Raw genomic sequence first — 17682 nt, 5'->3', positions numbered from 1 at the left:
TCAACCCCCTTCTCAGCAATTTTCTCTTCGTGGAAGTTCTCATGCAACTTTGCTGCCCTCTTCCTTACTCAGAGAATATCTGCAGGGTTTAGCAACTAAGGAGCTGTTTCCATCTCCTTGCACTCAAGCACAGATCCAACACCTTCCCATGCCATGGTGAGCCTTCAGGAGTTGCCAACTGCTTGTTGTCATTTCAACACCCCCCCATCAATCTGCACGTGAAGTTGCACGCTCCGAAGTTTGGACGTGCGAGATCCAAGGCTGTCTCTGTGCCCTGACAGTGCTTCACTCCTGGCAGCTCACAGGATACACGCGTTACGCATCCACGACACGCTTGCACGCTACCTCCTTCCATCCCAAGTGTTTTAGTTGCCCATCTGCCAAAGCAATGCAATGCACCCAGACTTTGGAGGCATCCACTTACCTTTAGAAACGTTGATGTTCAGAGCAACATCATAGGCCTCCGCAAGGATTTGGATATTTTCAATCTGAACAATCCCCAGGATGCTTTCTGCATCTGAAACCTGAGGCAGCAAGAAACAAACGATGCTTAGGCTAACCTCCTAAATCCTTTTGGTAGGCAACATATGAGTCCTTGTCTCTGCCAGCGGCTTCCACCATGGCCTCCCCTGCTTGACAAGCGTTTGTGGACCATCAAGCTTTCGTAACCTTATCTTATGGGCTGACATTAACCTTCAGCGAAAGTCCCTTGCTGCCAAGGGCCTGCCCCCACACCCCCAGCAACGTAGGTAGAAAGGAATCTCAGGAAGGCTCATCCTTTTGCCCTCTTTGTAGGGTGCTCTTCTAGCACATTCTCTACCCCAAGAGCACAGGGCTGATCACTACAAGTTCCTCTCACCTCTAGTCGGATTGTTTTTTTAACGGTGACAGCCTTTGTAGCCTTGAAATATAGATGCACATCAAACTCCATGCGGGGACCAATGATGCCCGCATCTTGCGACAGGGAGAAATTCTCGCTGAGGTTTTCCAGCCCACTGAACCGCCAGGCCACAGGCAGAGGGGTGGGGTTGCGCAGGACCAGGGTCTTGCTGTCCTTTCTGCAGAGACAGGGAGGCACTCAGCACCAGCTGCATGACAGTCAAACTTGTCTAGCAACTAAACACAACTTGAAGCAGTCCTATCCAGGCCTCTGAAACCACAGTTAAATGTTTTCACTTTGTCACAGGTCTCAGAGGTGAGGTCCTGGGAGACAGATGGATGCTAAAAGCGTATCCCCCAAAAGGGAGATAAGGAGAAGCAACTGACTGCTCTCTGAAGCAGCAGACAAGACACAAATGGACAAAGGATGCTCCTTGCACAGCATTGCCAAGGGGCTACAGAGCTGGTGGCTGTCATGAGACATCCAAGCTAGCAAGGAACAGTGAGCAAGAGACTGGGAACTGCTGGAATAAAGAGGTTTGTTAGCCCAGCCTCCAATTGGACTGGCCATATAGCCAGCAAGAGAAGCTGAAGGGGACCTTGCTGCCAGCTCTCATGCCCAGCAGAGCGGCCGTGGGATGACTGACCTGTGCAGAAGCAGCCTGTTGAAATGCACCTGCTTGGGGCTGACCCCCAGCTCCACCTGCACCCCCTGGCAGCACAGGCGGAAGACCACAGGCTCTGGGTTCTCCTTGATGCGGCAGATAAGGTTGTCTTCCACAACGCCAGCTGAAGTGGGGTATGCCCAAATGCTCAGCTCCTAGCCCCATCCCCACAAAAAGAAATAGAGAAGAGCATCCAGTGAGCAGGAGGAACAGCTCCCGAGCACTTCTGCTGGTGCCTGCTGCCCTACCTTCCTGTCTTCTCCTACCTGCTTCTCGTTAGGATTCAGCCTCATGCTGGGAGGGTCTAAAAGGAACGTGTCTGCTTTGCAATCATGCTCAAAGAAGAAATGCACCTCTGCTTCCATGGAGGTGATGTTGAGGATGGTTATCTTCTCACAGTTGCTGGGATAGTGCCGTGCCTTGTACCTGTCCACAAAAGGGGAAAACGCTGCAGGAGACTGTTGCCGTTATCACACGTTGCGGAAAACACAGTGGGAAGCCGCAACGGAAGACGAAGGTCTGTCAAGCAGGCTAAGACCAAGGATAACTTTCAGGGGGATGTTGCACATATGTGTGTGCTCATCCTTGTGTTACTTTGATGTCTGCTCCTGTATGTGGTGCCTCCAGCCCAGAAGTGCAACAATGCACAGGCCACTTAACAAACATTTTACAAAATACACATTTATAAGCACATAGAAAAATAAAAGTACAACAGGTTCACGGTTCTTCCCTTTTCTTTGCTAGTTTTCCTTCCCAGCAGAGTATAAAGAAATGCTTTTGTAAAGAGGTTTTAAAAATAGTTTAGCTTATCTCTTTCAAAAAAGTAACGAGACAGCCTTGTATTTCAGGGGCAAGCTCAAAGTCTCGGGGAAGGAAATAGAAAGGATTAATTCTTAAGAGTAATGCTAAATTTAATAAATGTCCCTTCTCAGGAAAGAATTTTGAGTTCAAGGGTTATAAAAGCAAACAGAAACCCCAGACCATTCATCAGCCCAGCTAAAGATCCTCTTTTTTTTAAAAAAAGAAACTGTTTGGATTTAATTTCCTTGCATTGCCAAAATACCATTAGGTCTCCAGAGCTCCCACGAAAACAAAAACTTTATTTCTAATATTAAAAAAATAAAACAATATTAAAAATTGAAATATGCCACTAGCTACAATGACAAGGTTTTTAGACAGACTTTATCCATAAAGTTTGACTAATATTACAGATTAATGAATGGTTACAAATCCACCAGCAGAACAACTGCTCATTCAGTCTACCTGCAGAGCTCCAAGCACTTTAAAAAAGCATTACAAAGTTCATTTCATAGGTGGGGAAGCTGAGATGTGGAGGAAGGACACAAGTTGCCCCAAGTCACCTTTAGGCTGGAAGCAGCACACAGCTCTGACCACCAAGGCACCTATCAAGTAGGAAGATCAGTTCCATCTTTCCCCAGCTCCTCAAAAACTCCTGTGCCTGTTTTCTGCTCAAGTTCACACATCCATGGTCCTTCAGCCCCATATATTTCCCAGTTCTCTGCCTAGGCCTGCCCCAAATTGTGCCACAGGGACAGCACGTCTCCCAGCTTGTTCATCAAGGCGCTGAGGGACATGGTTTAGTATTTGATAGGAATGGTTGGACTTGATGATCTGGTGCGTCTTTTCCAACCTGGTGATTCTATGATTGCACAAGGCCCTGGAGACCCTATCTCAATGCCTCACTCCGAGCAGACAGCACATCAGGATGCTTACTTAGGGTGGGGAGCACGTACCAGTCTCTTGACTTGCCACACAGCAGTGGTCCAAAGTGGAATACACCCGTGTTCATGACATACTGCTTGAAAATGATGTCATCATCTGCCTTGCTCTTCCTCCGGTGAGGGAACACCAGCCTGGGCAGAGAAAATGGCATGAGGAGCTGTGAGATACTCCAAGTCAAAAACCTGGCCAGAAAACCATAAACCTTATTGGTGGCAGAAGCAGCAGTACTGGTTCCCAGTTCCAGGCACAGAAGGCAGTGCTGCAGCACACTCTGCCCAGCCCAGAAGGCCACCGGGACACAAGGGGCAGCCCTGACTCCTAGTTCAGGGGGAGCAGTATGGGAGACTCCCTCAGGCCAGCCTTACCGTGGGTCCTGGCTGATGGCAGGGTACAGGCAGGTGCCCCTGCAGCGCAGCTGGTAGCATCGCTTTGTCCCTAGGATCTCAAAATGCAGCACCTGATCAAACTGGCCCAGCTCCGTGGAGCTGAAATGGACCTTCAGTTCCACCTCGCCGTGGGCAGGCACAATCCACCGGCAGTTACTCAGCCTGGCAATTAAAGAGGAGGCTTCAGACCTTGTTAATGAGCAAACAAGACAAGGAGGAGGGTGGTAGACTTGGCGTCCCATGGAGGCGCTGGCAGAGCTGGGGGTGACAGACCTTATCTGTAGAGATGGATGTGAAGCAGAGGAATTGCTTCCTCCCTCACAGCTCACCTGACAGATCTCCCTGGGGTTGGGACCGTGTCCACGCTGCTTTGGTTCACCTCAGGGGTGCATGTGGGTGCTCCTGTGCCTGGACCCTGGAGACCCCTCCTGCTTGCTTTCTCCCTGGCAGCCTTCCGACTGCTTGTGGCTTTCTGCTTCCCCAACGAGCCCCTGGCAGGGGTGACCTGCTGCTCTGACTTCTTCACACCAAGGGGAGAGAGAAAAGGGAGAGAGAAGTGAGAGCTGCCCCAAGACATTCCTCCCCGCCATTCCTGGAAAGAAAGCTACAGGTCTGCTAACAAAGAGGAGACGGAATAAGTAAACAACTAGTGCCCACTGGTTTCACATTTACCCAAGGACTTGGTCTTCCTTACTGAACTTTGTTTTGCCTATGACACCTCTCCTCAGCCAGGATCCTTTCCACAATGGAGGTCTCAAGCAAAGCTGTCTCATTTGGACAGACTAAAGAGACACTTGTGGACACAGGACCCTGTCATGTCTTCACTGCCTATCCACAGGGATCCTTTTCCATCCTCGTTCCCACCATGCCCCCATCCATCCTGGTCCCTTGCCCTGGCACCTTCACAGGAGGCACAGCAGAGGCATCCAACAGACTTGCAGCATCCTCCTTTTCATCTTCCACAATGGCACTGTCTGGTACAACAAACATGAAGTGCTTGAGGGCTTCTCCTGCTGGAGGGGCCGTCCGCTTCTCTGGGTAGCGGATCACAGAATAAAAAGCTGTAGGGGGAATGGGAGGCCCTGATGGGCCCAGTCCCAGGACATCCAGGATCTAAGGAATAAGAGAAAACCTTGTATATACTCCCATCACCTTCATTCTCACATCCCTTCCTTAAAGACACTGAGCTTCTGGCATTTTTTTTTATTATTTACACGGAGTACAGCACCCAGGGGGGTTGTCAGACTACAGAGCAGTGCCAGGACCTGTAAGTAGGACCCAGAGAGAAACCTCTCCTTTGAGTGCCTCAGCTGAAGGAAACAATGAGCATCAGCTGCCCTGCCCTGGGACCATTTTTCATGGATTTCCAGACTAGGAAACTGTCTGAAAAGACAGGATGTTTTTACAAGAAGCACTCTTTCTTTCACCTATCCGAGGGATGCTAAGAACCTCCCCAGCCACCTGGCTGCTGTGGAGCCATTGTGGAACAATATCAGTGGCCTGGACCAGGCTCTGTACTGTTGTCACCTGGTAGGACACAAGATACCTGGACCACGGCAGGCTCAGCATGTGACCCTTGAAGGGCTTTACCTGCTCTGCTGCTGGCAGCTTGCCACTCCCCAGGATCTTCCTAGTCAGGTCTTCTGAGCTCTGCACCAGGATGTCCAAGCAGGGCACTCCGATATCCTGGCCTCCGGATGACCCTTTTGCACCTTCCCCTTCCAAATGAGATAACTTGGAGTCCTCCAGAGCCCTCAGTTTCTCTAGGTGCTCCTTCTCTAGCCTCTCCTTCTCCCTGGCCTTCCGGCTTCTGCGGCTGGATAAACACTGGTGCTGGTCTTCTGCTTGGTGTTTCACATCCTCTTGGTTCACAGGACACAGCAGGATACCCTGAACTCTGTCCCAGGATGACAAAATATGTACCACATCCTTCTGAAATGCCTCATAAATCTTAAACCTCAGGGCCAAGTTCTTCTTGCTGTCACTCAGGGCCTCATTTTTGGTCTCCTCTGGTTCTGGGTCTGCGGGATGCACAACCACTGCCGGGCAGGCAGCAATCAGGGGACCCTCACTTGGCTGCTTTGTATCTTCCTTGTCACTTGAAACACAGCTTGGGCGCTCCTTTATGGATCCTTTCTCATCTACCCCTTCGGTACCATCAGACTGGTTGCTGGTGGACGCGATGCTGTTGCTGGTGGATGTGTTCATGTTCTGGGCAGAAGGAGCAGAAAAAAGCAATGAACGTTTCAAAGCACCACCTCAAATGCTGTAGGACAGCGATGGTCTTTGCAAGCAGCCCAAGCCTTGTCCAAGACCTGTGCTGGCTACTCTACAACTCCAAGTTCAAAACACATCTGGTACCCAGTGTAATTCAACTGAAACCAAACTCCCCAGTGCCAGGCTGAAACGGAGTCCTGCAAACCAGCTGAGAAACAGAACAGCTTCCCATCCCTAACACAGAACTTAAGACACCTCTGTACTCCTCTGCAGTCCTCTGGGTTCATTTTTGGTATACTGAGCATCCCTGCAGTGGGCTGACTCTGTGAACTCTGATTGCTAATGAAGCCTGGTGGTATCCCCTGCTAGACATGTAGGAAAAGACACCACATCCCAGATGGATCATGGCTCAGAGGTGTAAGTTATGTGCAGAGAAACACTGGACTAAAACTACCTAGGGCTTCACAGTGAATGCATGGAGTTACATGAAGTCATGACTCAAAGGCAGCACAATCCTAGAAGAGCAGGTCTCCTACAAACCCATGGGAAAACACCCCTGGTGAAACAGCAGCTCGACCTAACACCAGCTGTCCCATGCACACCAGCACAGCCCCATGTGTTACGCATGGCCAGATACTCATCCCCAGCGCTGTGTGTGGCTGCTGATTTCTTGGGGAATGGTACAGCTCAGCGGGAAGGTCCCCAGGGCTTTTATTCATCTCTGTAAACACAACCACCCACCTGCCTGACTCCAAACTGGCTTTTCATCCCCAAAGTACTATCTTTGTCTTTTCCAAGAAGTCTCCGCCCTTGCTTAGATGACTTCTTCAGCTCTTCTTCCTCCTTCAAGCACTTGAGCTCCCAGCAGTGCTTTTCCTTTGTATCTTGACCCAGCTGCACCATCTCCCTTCAGCAAGGCAAAGAGAAAACATCCCCAACATCACCACCAGAAATCTGGGCTTGCTGCAATCCCAGCCGGTCCCGATTTCCAGATTTCCTGCTGGAACCCAGCCTCTACCATGGGAAACTTGTGTTGTCTGTCCTGGAAATCACAATTTGAATCAACGCGAGTGATCTCCTCCCAGGGCAACAAACTTCAGCCTGGTCTGAAAGAAGTGCTGAAACACATGCTCACTTTAAGCAGGTCCCTGTTCCAGTGTTCACACTTACCCTATGCGTCCTCCTGAACAGGGCTGCTCTGCTCATCAGAGCTTCTCCCAGGCTCACCTGCTGCTGCAGCTGAAGGTGAGCCTAAGATCCACCAGAAAAGCAGGTGTCACTCAGTAAGAAAGCCCTAGAAGGACTTCACCTATGGCAGGACAGCTGCACCTCACACCACAGCCCCTCTGTTTTGGTGAAGAAGAGGCTGCAGGAGATGATAATTAACATAATTAACTCAGAGACACTTAGAAGTGCAGTGGCAAGGCAAGCACAGAGCCCAGATCCCCACAGCCAGTGTCTAAGCCAGAGGGCTGGCCACTAAAATAGAGAGAAGTTCTCATCTCACCAGAGGAAGCTCCTTCCTCCATTGGAAACCAGGGAGGTAGAACTGAAACCATCTCTACGCTGCTTGGAATAGACACTTCTGTCCTTTACTTTGTAACACCTCTGAGCTTCACCAAGATCTCTGGAGCGGGGAACCCCTTGAGAGGCACTATCCTGGGGAGTTACCCATGGAAGGATTACAGACCTCATCTTCCTCTCACACTGGGCTTGTCGTATATCGTTATTAAACCGAGTTTTCTGCTCATCAGTAAGGGTGTCGTAGACTTCCTCATCCATCTCCCAGAGATGTGCTTTCTCCCTCGTGGCAGCTTCTTCTTGCTCCCATCCTCCAGCACAGACCAGAGGAGAAACCATTAGTGACTGCAAACAGAGCCTCTTATTCTGGGTGAGCTGCAAGGATTCACAACTCTGTCCCGACCCAGCCCATCACGCCCATCCTGCCACAAGGTAACAGGGAGCTCATAGCCCTGCTCCAAAATTCTACAAATCCACAAAATCTTCACCAGTCAGCGAGTTCCCGCGCCTTGCCTGGTTAACACTGTTGTGAACAGCTGGCTGGTGCTTAATTACTGAGCTACAATAACTTGCCCAAGTTCTAATCTTAGAGACTGAGGCAAGTCTTACTGCCTCAGATCTGCTGTGTTTTAAGGAACCATGAGCTGAGCGCTGGCTACACTGAAGCAGAAGACTGAATCATTAAGAAAAAACCTTACTTGCAAGCTCTGCTGTTAACCCAGATAAGATCAAGGGTTTAAAAGAGAATACACTGAGAGGTACGGTGATGAAATCTCACCTTCCTGCTCTTTCCCAGCTGTCTCCTTGGCTCTCAAAGAAGCATAATCCTGGAACAGGTTCACAAAATAGATAGAAGGCCGATTTCCAACAGCTTTGAGCAGGCAGAGGAGAGCAGATGCCACATTGTGTGCAAAGAGGGTCTCCAGGCCATCAAACACCACTCCCTGGTAGCAGTCTCTCAACTGAGGGCAACATCAAAAAGGAAGAAAACATCAGCTATCTCATGCATTAAGGCTCACAGCCAGTCAGTTAACCTAAACATCAAAGGGCACCAGCACCCCATACTCCAGCTTACGGCATCTGCAGCTTCACCCAAAGATGCCTGGACGTAGCTCAAGACTCCTCCAATAGCAGATGCAGATACCCTTCTTTTCGATCAGTGTTTTGCTGCCTGTCTCACTGTAGCAGGAAGGCATCATTTTTCCCCACCCCACGTACCTGCAACCTTTCAGAGAGGATGGTCACCAGCAAGTCCTCAGGCAACACACAGCTCATGAAGCCTGTCTCTCCTGCTGTGGTGCCACTGATGCTCAGCCATTGTGGCGCAGGAACACAGGGAAGGGGAGAGGCGAGATGAGAACTGCATGAGCCCTGCAACGTTGAACACCACAAGAGAACACAACACTTTGGAATCCCCTGAACAGTTCCAGCTGCTGGGCTTAGAGCTGGGGTCTCTCACTAGTGGGAAACCAGAATAGAACTGCAGGCACACAGCTCTAGGTGTCAGCCCTGAGGATCACATCCCTTGGCCAGCAGGAACCCAATCTTGTAAGCTCCTGGTGCAGCATCCGTGAGCCAGGTTAGCCAGGATTTTGATAACTTAACTGTAAGACCCAGTAGAGGAGTTCTGCTGGAGCAGAGGGTTTTGTTCCTGTCCCACATCAACCATAGCCTGCCCAACCATCTCTCTGCACAGTGTAGCCCTGCATCAGACTCTGCACGACACGAAGCCTCAAGCTCCGCCAGGGGAGGTTCAGGCTCGACATAAGGAAAAAATTCTTCACTGAAAGGGTGACTAGGCAATGGAACGGTCTGCCCAGGGAGATGGTTGACTCGCCTTCCCTGGAGGTGTTTAAGGTGTGGGTGGATGAGGTACTGAGGGGCATGGTTTAGAGATTGGTGGGAATGGTTGGACTCAATGATCCGGTGGGTCTCTTCCAACCTGGTAATTCTATGATTTTATGAAGCCTCCGCTGTATGCAGCCTCTCCACTTTTAATAAGGCCTGTAGTGATAGGACAAGGAGTAATGGCTTTAAGCTCAAAGAGGGTAGATTCTGACTTGATGCGAAGAAGACATTTTTTACACTGAGGGCGGTGAAACACTCGCATAGGTTACTCAGGGGGGTGGTGGATGCCCCATCACTGGAAACATTCAAGGTCAGGTTGCACGGGGCTCTGAGCAACCTAATCTGTTTGAAGATGTCCCTGCTTCTGCAGGGCAGTTGGATTAGATGATCTTTAACCGTCCCTTCCAACCCAAACCATTCAATGACGCTACGATTCTCAAAGGCAACAGAAAGGTTCCAGTGCTGATCACACTTCACCTGAGAGCCCGCTGGATCCACTATATGCTGTTTCTGAGACTGAGACGCCTGGGCATCCCTCTTCCTCTTGCCTGCTGCAGTGCTTGCCTGGCCTCGGGAGCTGATGGACTGCAGGCTGCCTTTGTCTCCGGAGCTGGACTGGCTCATGGCTGGGCTGCGCTTGGCCTCTGCGCTGAACTGCTGGCTGAGGGAGACATCTTCTCTTTGACCTGCAGAGGGGTCAGAAGGCTCAGGGGGGCTGAGGACAGCCTCAGGCTTTGCAGAGCAAGCAGGCACCTTCCACCCTGCTGGGCACAGCCCTGTGTCCTGGCAGGGATGCAGCACTGTTCCCCAGCCTGTCGGGCACTAACAGCACTGCCTTCCAGAAGCAGCTCCATCATTGCTTCTCTTATTAGCACAGTAAAGCACACAATCAGATATTGGGCTTTAAAGCTACAGTTTTTAATGCAACACCATTTGAACAGTAGCTCCCCTGTGGTTCAAGCCAAGGATTTGTCCTCCAGGACAAATTGTTTGTGAGAAACAACTCAAATAGGTAAACTGAGGCACACATCTTGTGAGGCAGCATTATTTATTTATTTGTTCATGATTGGAATCAAGGAAGCGACCCCTTCTGGCAAGAAGGAAAGTGCTCAACCTTTGTGAAAAAACCCACGCAATCTTTATACCATTCCTTTCAAAGCAAGGCTATCTATCTTACATTTTCACATGGAGACTGTAACATGCAGTCCTGCCCCACCTGCATCTCCCATCTCTGCAGGAGCTAAATCCTCCATGTGGGATAACCACAGCCAGGACCCAGGCTCCTCTTTGCCCTTCACCAGCTCCCAACCCAAACAGGTTCAAACCCAAGAGATGCAAAACTTCTCCCACCAGACCCAAGGTCTGGCCTCACCCTGCACAGCTCAGGGCACCAGCTGCCCAATGAAGTTTCTTGAAAGCTTCCAGTCTCACATGGAGAACGGCACAACACACACAAGCTACGTGGCCTGACAGTGCGTACAGGAAAATCTCTGGAGAAAAGAGCTCATCTGCAGTATCTCTCTTCTGAAATTCCCCTGGGAGGTTATTCTTCCCTTCCTCTCATGCTTGTGAAACCATACTCGGAGTCGGCCATCTAGTGCTTAATGAGCCACTTCAGAGGACTTTTTCCTTGTGAAAATGGGCAGCAGCTCTGCCAGATGGCCTAGTGGAGCTGGATTCAGCCTTGAGGAAATATAGAACACTCAGATACAGATGTACTTCATCGCTCCTGGAAAAAGGAATGTGTGCCAAGAAGCTCAGGGGCAGTAAAAGTACCCCTGTCTGAGCCCTTCAAATAAACCTTTTTTTCCCCAATAACCAGAGATGCTTTATGAAAATTCTTTGCATTTCCACACACTATACCCATGCTCCTTAAGAGTCTCCAGGGCTGCAGACTTCCCTGGAGCAAGCAGCTCACGGTGGGAAGCGCTGCTCTGGGTTCACTGTTTCTCCTTACCGGCATCCTTTGTCTCCTTGCAGCTCTGCTCAGTGGCAGCCCCAGCACACAGTTCCGATGCGCGGAGCCCTGCCAAGCTGGTCCTGTCTGAGATGGCTTCTATCACCACGGCATCAATGGACAAGCAGGCAGCACCATAGTATTTGGCTAGGGCAAGCGCTGCTGAGGTCTTTCCTTGAGAGAGAGTAACACTGCTTGGTAACGCTTGCATGCGAGACATTGAGTCTGAAACAGGATGTAATCATCCCAAACAGGATGTAAAATTCTTGAGAAAAGTCAGAAAGCAAGTGCTCCTTTAAGGGACACCACAAGGGAGGGAGCTTCAGCATAGCTAGAAGCATTGAACTCTAGAGCCACGTGGATCAACTCTACATCATGTTCAGCTGAGAACTTATCCTTTGTCATGACCTCAACCCTGGGCCAGGGTTTCAAACCCTGTCCCACCACCACTCTGGCCATTTACTAGCCTGTGTGTATTGGTGCTATCTGAGGCAACGTCTGGGCACGTTTCAGGGGTCAGTGTGGGCAAGGGACTGCACCCACAAGGCAAGGTGGACCCTAAGCAATGTGGCCCCACAAGACAACAATGACCTCTCATTTGGCCACCCTGTCTAGGGAAACGAGAGCCTAGCTGCAAGGACACAAGATGAGCCACACCACTTGCATCAGCTAGGTGAAGGCCTAGGACTGTTTCACTTACCAGCAAAGCTACCTTGCTTGGCCAATGAACAAAGTACCGTGGGTCCACGAGGATGTGCCTCTCTCCCGATTCTCCTCCCTCCTTGCAGCCAAAGGCTGTGGCTCACGTACCTGTGAGGGGTGCTCCATGGACAATGACCACAATCCCCCTGCGGTTTTGGGCTGCACGCCCTTCTGCAGAGATGTCAATGCCAAGATGACGGGCAATGGCCCTATAGACCGGGCTGTCATCCAGTTCTCCTGTGGCCTCCTGCTGATGCTCTGCTGTGGAGAACCAGGTAGGAAAGTCAGCTTCCTCCCCACCCATCATCCTGATCATCCTTCTCCCCATCCCCTCAGATCCTAGGAGATGAGATTCTGCTAAAACCAACATCACACCTGAGGTCTCACTGTGCCCTTCCTTTAGGCTTGTACAGATCAGGGTCTGCCCTAGATGCTGGTGAAGGTGCCTGTTCAGACTATAGTAAATAGGGTGGCAGGAGGAAAGAATGAGCGTTGGGCAACATCTGAAAGTGCTGCCCTGCCTAGGAAAGGGAACAGCATCACCCTGATCCCAGCAGCTCCCAGGGGCAAAGGTGCTTATTTGGCAAAGCTGAGGAAAGTCTCCCTGGCCTGTCACTTGTTGCTGCCCCAGACTCTTCTCAGGATCCTACAGATGCCATATAGGAGAGTGGATTCAGGGCGTACAGGAGTGAAGATGGCACTAGGCTATAGCGAAGTGATGGAGATGACACCGAAGTCCTCCACCAGAGCCCTTTTGCCACAATGGACATAAAACAGGTGGAGAGCTTAGGGTTATTACCTGTCCCGTGTCTTTTCTCAACAACTTCCTTTTCTCCATATTCAGATTTACAGTCCATCACGTCGGACTGGTTTGCATTTAAAACAGAGCAAGGAACAACTGAGCTATGGGATGAGATGGTGTGAACAATGCCAACAGAGTGCTTTCCTCCTTCAGCTGTCAGAGAATGGACATCTTCAAGGTTTCCTGAGGAAGAAGCACACAGGGACGAAGGAAGTGGGTGAACGTGGTCAGGCAATCAGCTCCTCACCATTCACCACTCTGCATGGCCACATGCAAAATACAGAAAATTTCCCAAGGAAGGAGACTCCCCAGGCACAGAAAAGCCTGTCCAGACTGCTTATGCCCTCAAGAGAATTTTGAGCTTATGCTTTTGTTGCTGAGAAGGAGCAAATATAATATAGTGCACCTAGTCCTACTGCCTCAAGAACTCATCTCATCCTACTCCTTGTCACTGAGGGACACAATAGGACTCCCTGATAATTTCCCCAGTCCACAGCAGGCAGGTACGAACTTGCTTTGGCTGCAGTCGGGGCTGGTAGAGGATGCACATTACAAGCCACAGACTTTCACCTGGGAATTCCCTCACCAGCTGGGGAACAGATGGCTGCTAAAAGCATGGACTTTCCATGAATAACAAGGTCATGGAGAGCTCAGGGTGTGTGGGCTGAATGCCCTGCTGTGTCCACACTCAGAAAAGCCAATGCCAAAGCCTCACCATCGTCCTGGCCTGCTTGTCCCCCAGTCTTGGACTTTGCCTGCTCATCTTGCAGCCTCTCCTGCTCCTGATAGTACTCCAACACCTCTGGGGGCAGTTTTTCACCTGGGAGGCGTGGAGGCAGCAACAAGGTATTGTGACAATCGTAATCCTTCAGCATCCGGAGTATCTGTGCATATAGGAAAAGAGAAATCATATACAGGATGCATTTCTTGAACTTCATCACATGAACACACTCCCCAGCCAACCTATTTTCTCCCACATTCCTTCCTCCCAACAACACATTCTCCAAGCCCTTTCAGAGCCTGACAGCAGAGCTAGCTGACCCTGACCCGTTACTGGGCTTTTCCCTGGAGATGCCTCTATCTCTTTGGCACAAGCCTGGGGATGCTGGAAAGCTATGGGAGCATGCACATAGGGACCAGAACTTCCCTCTCACCTGCTCCTCAGCAAGGTACTGCTGGTCAAACTCCAGTGAGTAAAACTCAACGGGGAATTCACATGGGTTCTTCACCACCACCATTCCCTCGGCCCCACGGCTGTAAGGCAGCAACGGCCCCAGCTCAAGCACTGTGGGGCTGAACTCCAGCTGTGGCTCCAGCCCGTGCCCCGAGACCTGCAGTTGGAGGTGCTGGCTGCTCTGGCAAATGTTAATCTTCAGCATACTTCTGTAGGACTTCTGAAAAAGACACAAGCATAGAAAGCTCCTCCATGAAGTCCCAAGTGACAGAGCCTCAAATTCAACTTTTCTCCAAGATCGGGGTGTTATTTGTACCTCTAAGGAGAATGGAAACCAGATATTTACTTATAGCAGGGACGACAGCATCTGCATGCTGGCTCCAAGGAACTGTGATGAATTCTGATATGAAGCATAACTGAGTATTTGGCTATTAGATGATCTAAAGCGGTCTATCAGATGTTTTTACCTAGTCATGAGGGAGCACAATGCTCAGGAGAAAAGTCATCAGGGTTGCCCAGACACAGTCCTGGCACTGCTGCACCAGGCAAACATCAGCTGTATTGAAGAGGCAGATGAGCTCTCACTACCCCAGCCCTTGGCTCCAGTTAAAGCCAGGCAGAGACAAGATGGTTACATCTCTACTAGCAGTTTTAACATCCCTGGGGAAGTGCTCATGTCCATACTGTCACACCCTGCTAGTTTCCAAGTCACCATGGCCACATGCAAAGTGCTTTTGGCAACGCTACGTTGGCAACCCTTAACTGCCTAGTAACATGCAGACAGGCTGGGCCAGAGCCACAGGGACTGTTGGCACCATACTGCTGCAGGACACTGTCAGAGGGCTTCTCACACGAGGGTGCTGCAGGGGAAACTGAGGCACAGCGAGTACAGTGCTAGCAGAAAGCTCCATAAGGAGGGCAGACCTCATCTCCTGCTCCCTGCACTCGGCTCTCATTCCTACAGGGCCCTACCAGACCTCCTGGGGGTGACACCTGCTGATCTCACCTCTTCCATGGGTGAAAACCTGACTTGCACATTGCATCGTTGTCCTGGACCAAGGGCTCCAGCTGAGGGTAGCACCTCAAAAACACAGGGCTTGGTCTTCAAATCCTGGAGCAGCTTCTGATGCACGCTCCCTGGCACTTGTTTCTTCACCTGAGCACAAAAAACCCAAAACATTGTGTGACATCAGGGAATACAGATTCTCATTCCTGCAGTGCTCTGAAACAGTGTCACAGTGCTGAGAGCACCCACATGCAAAGCAGCCAAAGCCACCACTGGCCTGAAACTGGAGGGAAGACATGGAGGCAGGACACGCAGAGGGGGAGACACTGCCCTCAGAAAAGAAGGAATGGGTAAACATGGCAAGAGAAATGAAGCATCAGCTAACAAACACATCTGGGCGAAGCCAGCCTTGCTCTGTACCCTGAAAAGCATCCTCAAACAAGCTGTACCCCAAGTGCTCAAGCAGCCACAGTGGCAGAAAATGCAAAAGAAGCAAAGAAAATCCAACCAAGAAGTTACACGTTACAATCGTCTGTGCTTTACCTTCTTGACAGGCTCATTGATGGTGATGAACCATTTACAGGGAACCTGGAGCCGATTGTGGAGCTGGATGGTTTCTTCCTGGCACTGCCCACACTGGACAGCAGAGAAATCCAGTCTGTCCCTGGAGAGGCAGAGGGACGGCACAGCCACGCTGGCATGGAGGCGGACGTGAAATGTGGGGCCTCCTGCTACCTAGTGAAGGACACAGCATCCAGCTGAGAGCCCAGGTGACATCTGCTGCTGTCCCCGACCCGCCGCCTGCCCCAAGAGGGTATGAGGGCATAGAGAGGAGACTAAGATGGTACCTTGATGGGCAGAAGCACATCCACTTCTTCCAGCAGCTGGCTAGCACTTTGTGGGTTGAAGCGCACTTCAAAAGTATCGGTCTCACAACAGGACAGGTGCTTTGCATGGTCCAGCTCTACACTGAAACCTTGAATAGACAGAAATAAAGCAACTGAGATACTAAATCAACATGAACGTGTCGCAAGCAAATTAAGGCCATATGGGTGTTCTGGCTGGCAACTCTGTGAAGGACCCCTTTGCGTGTGTGGAGGAGCCTGTCACTGCACAAGGAGGAAAGGTTTGCACAGTCAGAATCCAAGACCCATATGGTAAAAAGGGAACACATCTGTTGAGGAGTTCCAGCAATTCCTCCATCAGGTATTCCAGGAAAGCACGCACAGACCTCTCCAAACAAGAATTTCCAACTAAGATTTCTCCATGCCATGGTGCTCCCTGGGAAACAACTTAGAAGAGGCACCCTTCAGACACAGCAAGTCACCATTTGATGCTACTGCAGCCTTTCCTCAAGGCTCATTTCGTAAGCCTTGTTCAATACAACAGAAGACCTCACAGGCTGTTTTCTCAATAAAGGCTGAACAGAAGCACCATGACATTATGAACTTTAAACAAAGCACTTCCAAACCACTAAAGGTCCATCTGTTCGCAACACAACCCCACAAAGTGCACCAAGAAACTCAGATGATGCTCACGGTAGCCAAGTGCAGAAGATGCTAAGAGGAGAACAAGGTAGTCCACCCATATATTCCCTGCAATGAAGTGTTAGGCAGTCACAGGCAGGCTAAGTATTTGGGCACTGCTTGCCAGAGAACTCAGGCTCTAAAGCACCAGACAGAGGGTCTCAAGAAGGAAAAAGCTACATAAACAAGCACTCAAAACCTCCATATTCAATGGCTTAAGCCAATCTGTTAGACACAGCTCCTTTAAGTCCACGTGAAGTCTCTCCAGCAGTGGTTACCTGTGCCGTGCAGGACCCGTCCATCAACACAGAAGGACACAGAGAAATTCCCGGTGTTGGTGATCTTCACAATGTGTGTGTGGATGCTACCGAGAATGACATAGCCAAAGTCCAGGACATACTCAGGCAGCTCAGCTCTGAAAAGAGGAGTAAGGACAGTCTTTAAACCATAACCTGACAACATTTCCATGGAAATGGAAGATGTGAATACAGTGGATTTTTTCTGTATTCAGTGCTGTAAAAAATCAACTCAAGTTTGTGAAACTCAAGGCCTGACCATCTGGTAATAAGTCACAGAGTGTTGGTCCTAGGTTTTATCACTTACCCAGGGGACCTTAAAATGAAATGAGTTTAAAATGGATACTGGTCGCAGCTTCTCTGCTATAAAAAGCCATCCTGGCTTAAGTCCGCTGGACCTCCACCAGTCTCAAATAAACTCCTAAGCCTGGTGGTACAGGCCAAGCCTGAAAATGCTTCAGGACCTTGCAGCAAGTTTTGACTGCACAGGAAATCTTCACTGCCCTGTAACCAGATCTGTCCCCAGAGCAGCACTGGTAAACACACTCATCAACACCTACAAGATCTGCGAGGTGGTCTTTTTCCAGAGCAATCTCACTCAGGAAAGTACATAAATATCTGGCTTACAGAGCATCTTCTTCCTGAACTGGAAGCCTACCATGCCTGTGCCTCACCATAAAGGAAGAAAGGGAAGAGTCAAGTAACCCAGGTAAGCACTGCAGTCCCACCAACATCCAAATCACGTATTTTAGGGCTTGACAAGTGTTTTGTCAACCTGTGTGATCCCGTGCTCTTTTGCCTTTGTGTGGTCTGTTAGTTGAAACAATGACACCAGCTTTGAGTTGTCTCTTTCAGATCTGGTCAGAAGGGATGGCTTCTGTCTGGAGGGGCTTGATGGTCTTTACTGGGTTCTCTCAGCTCTAAGAGCAGGACACAGCATCTGTGGGGAGTTGAGCAACC

General features: G+C 50.2%; 1 protein-coding gene across 1 annotated transcript in view; it reads right to left on the bottom strand.

The window, feature by feature from the left end:
- Positions 1–17682, bottom strand: part of HYDIN (HYDIN axonemal central pair apparatus protein) — a 123993-nt gene that overhangs the window by 20910 nt on the left and 85401 nt on the right. The window contains exons 30-52 of the mRNA XM_069868809.1: positions 16705–16841; positions 15749–15876; positions 15444–15635; positions 14901–15050; positions 13875–14114; positions 13436–13604; positions 12718–12903; positions 12027–12179; positions 11217–11390; positions 9737–9945; positions 8630–8782; positions 8190–8373; positions 7581–7722; positions 6632–6797; positions 5264–5884; positions 4574–4786; positions 4003–4193; positions 3653–3835; positions 3299–3418; positions 1811–1970; positions 1527–1699; positions 860–1058; positions 425–524 (exon numbers count right to left, since the gene is read on the bottom strand). Of these exons, the coding sequence (XP_069724910.1) occupies positions 425–524; positions 860–1058; positions 1527–1699; positions 1811–1970; positions 3299–3418; positions 3653–3835; positions 4003–4193; positions 4574–4786; positions 5264–5884; positions 6632–6797; positions 7581–7722; positions 8190–8373; positions 8630–8782; positions 9737–9945; positions 11217–11390; positions 12027–12179; positions 12718–12903; positions 13436–13604; positions 13875–14114; positions 14901–15050; positions 15444–15635; positions 15749–15876; positions 16705–16841 (4343 nt within the window). The remainder of the gene's footprint in view (positions 1–424; positions 525–859; positions 1059–1526; positions 1700–1810; positions 1971–3298; positions 3419–3652; positions 3836–4002; positions 4194–4573; positions 4787–5263; positions 5885–6631; positions 6798–7580; positions 7723–8189; positions 8374–8629; positions 8783–9736; positions 9946–11216; positions 11391–12026; positions 12180–12717; positions 12904–13435; positions 13605–13874; positions 14115–14900; positions 15051–15443; positions 15636–15748; positions 15877–16704; positions 16842–17682) is intronic.

Source organism: Phaenicophaeus curvirostris, chromosome 14, assembly GCF_032191515.1.
Source record: "Phaenicophaeus curvirostris isolate KB17595 chromosome 14, BPBGC_Pcur_1.0, whole genome shotgun sequence".
In the NCBI taxonomy this organism is placed as follows: domain Eukaryota; kingdom Metazoa; phylum Chordata; class Aves; order Cuculiformes; family Cuculidae; genus Phaenicophaeus; species Phaenicophaeus curvirostris.
The sequence above is the reverse complement of the archived record's forward strand: the minus strand, read 5'-3'. Positions and strand labels throughout refer to the sequence as shown.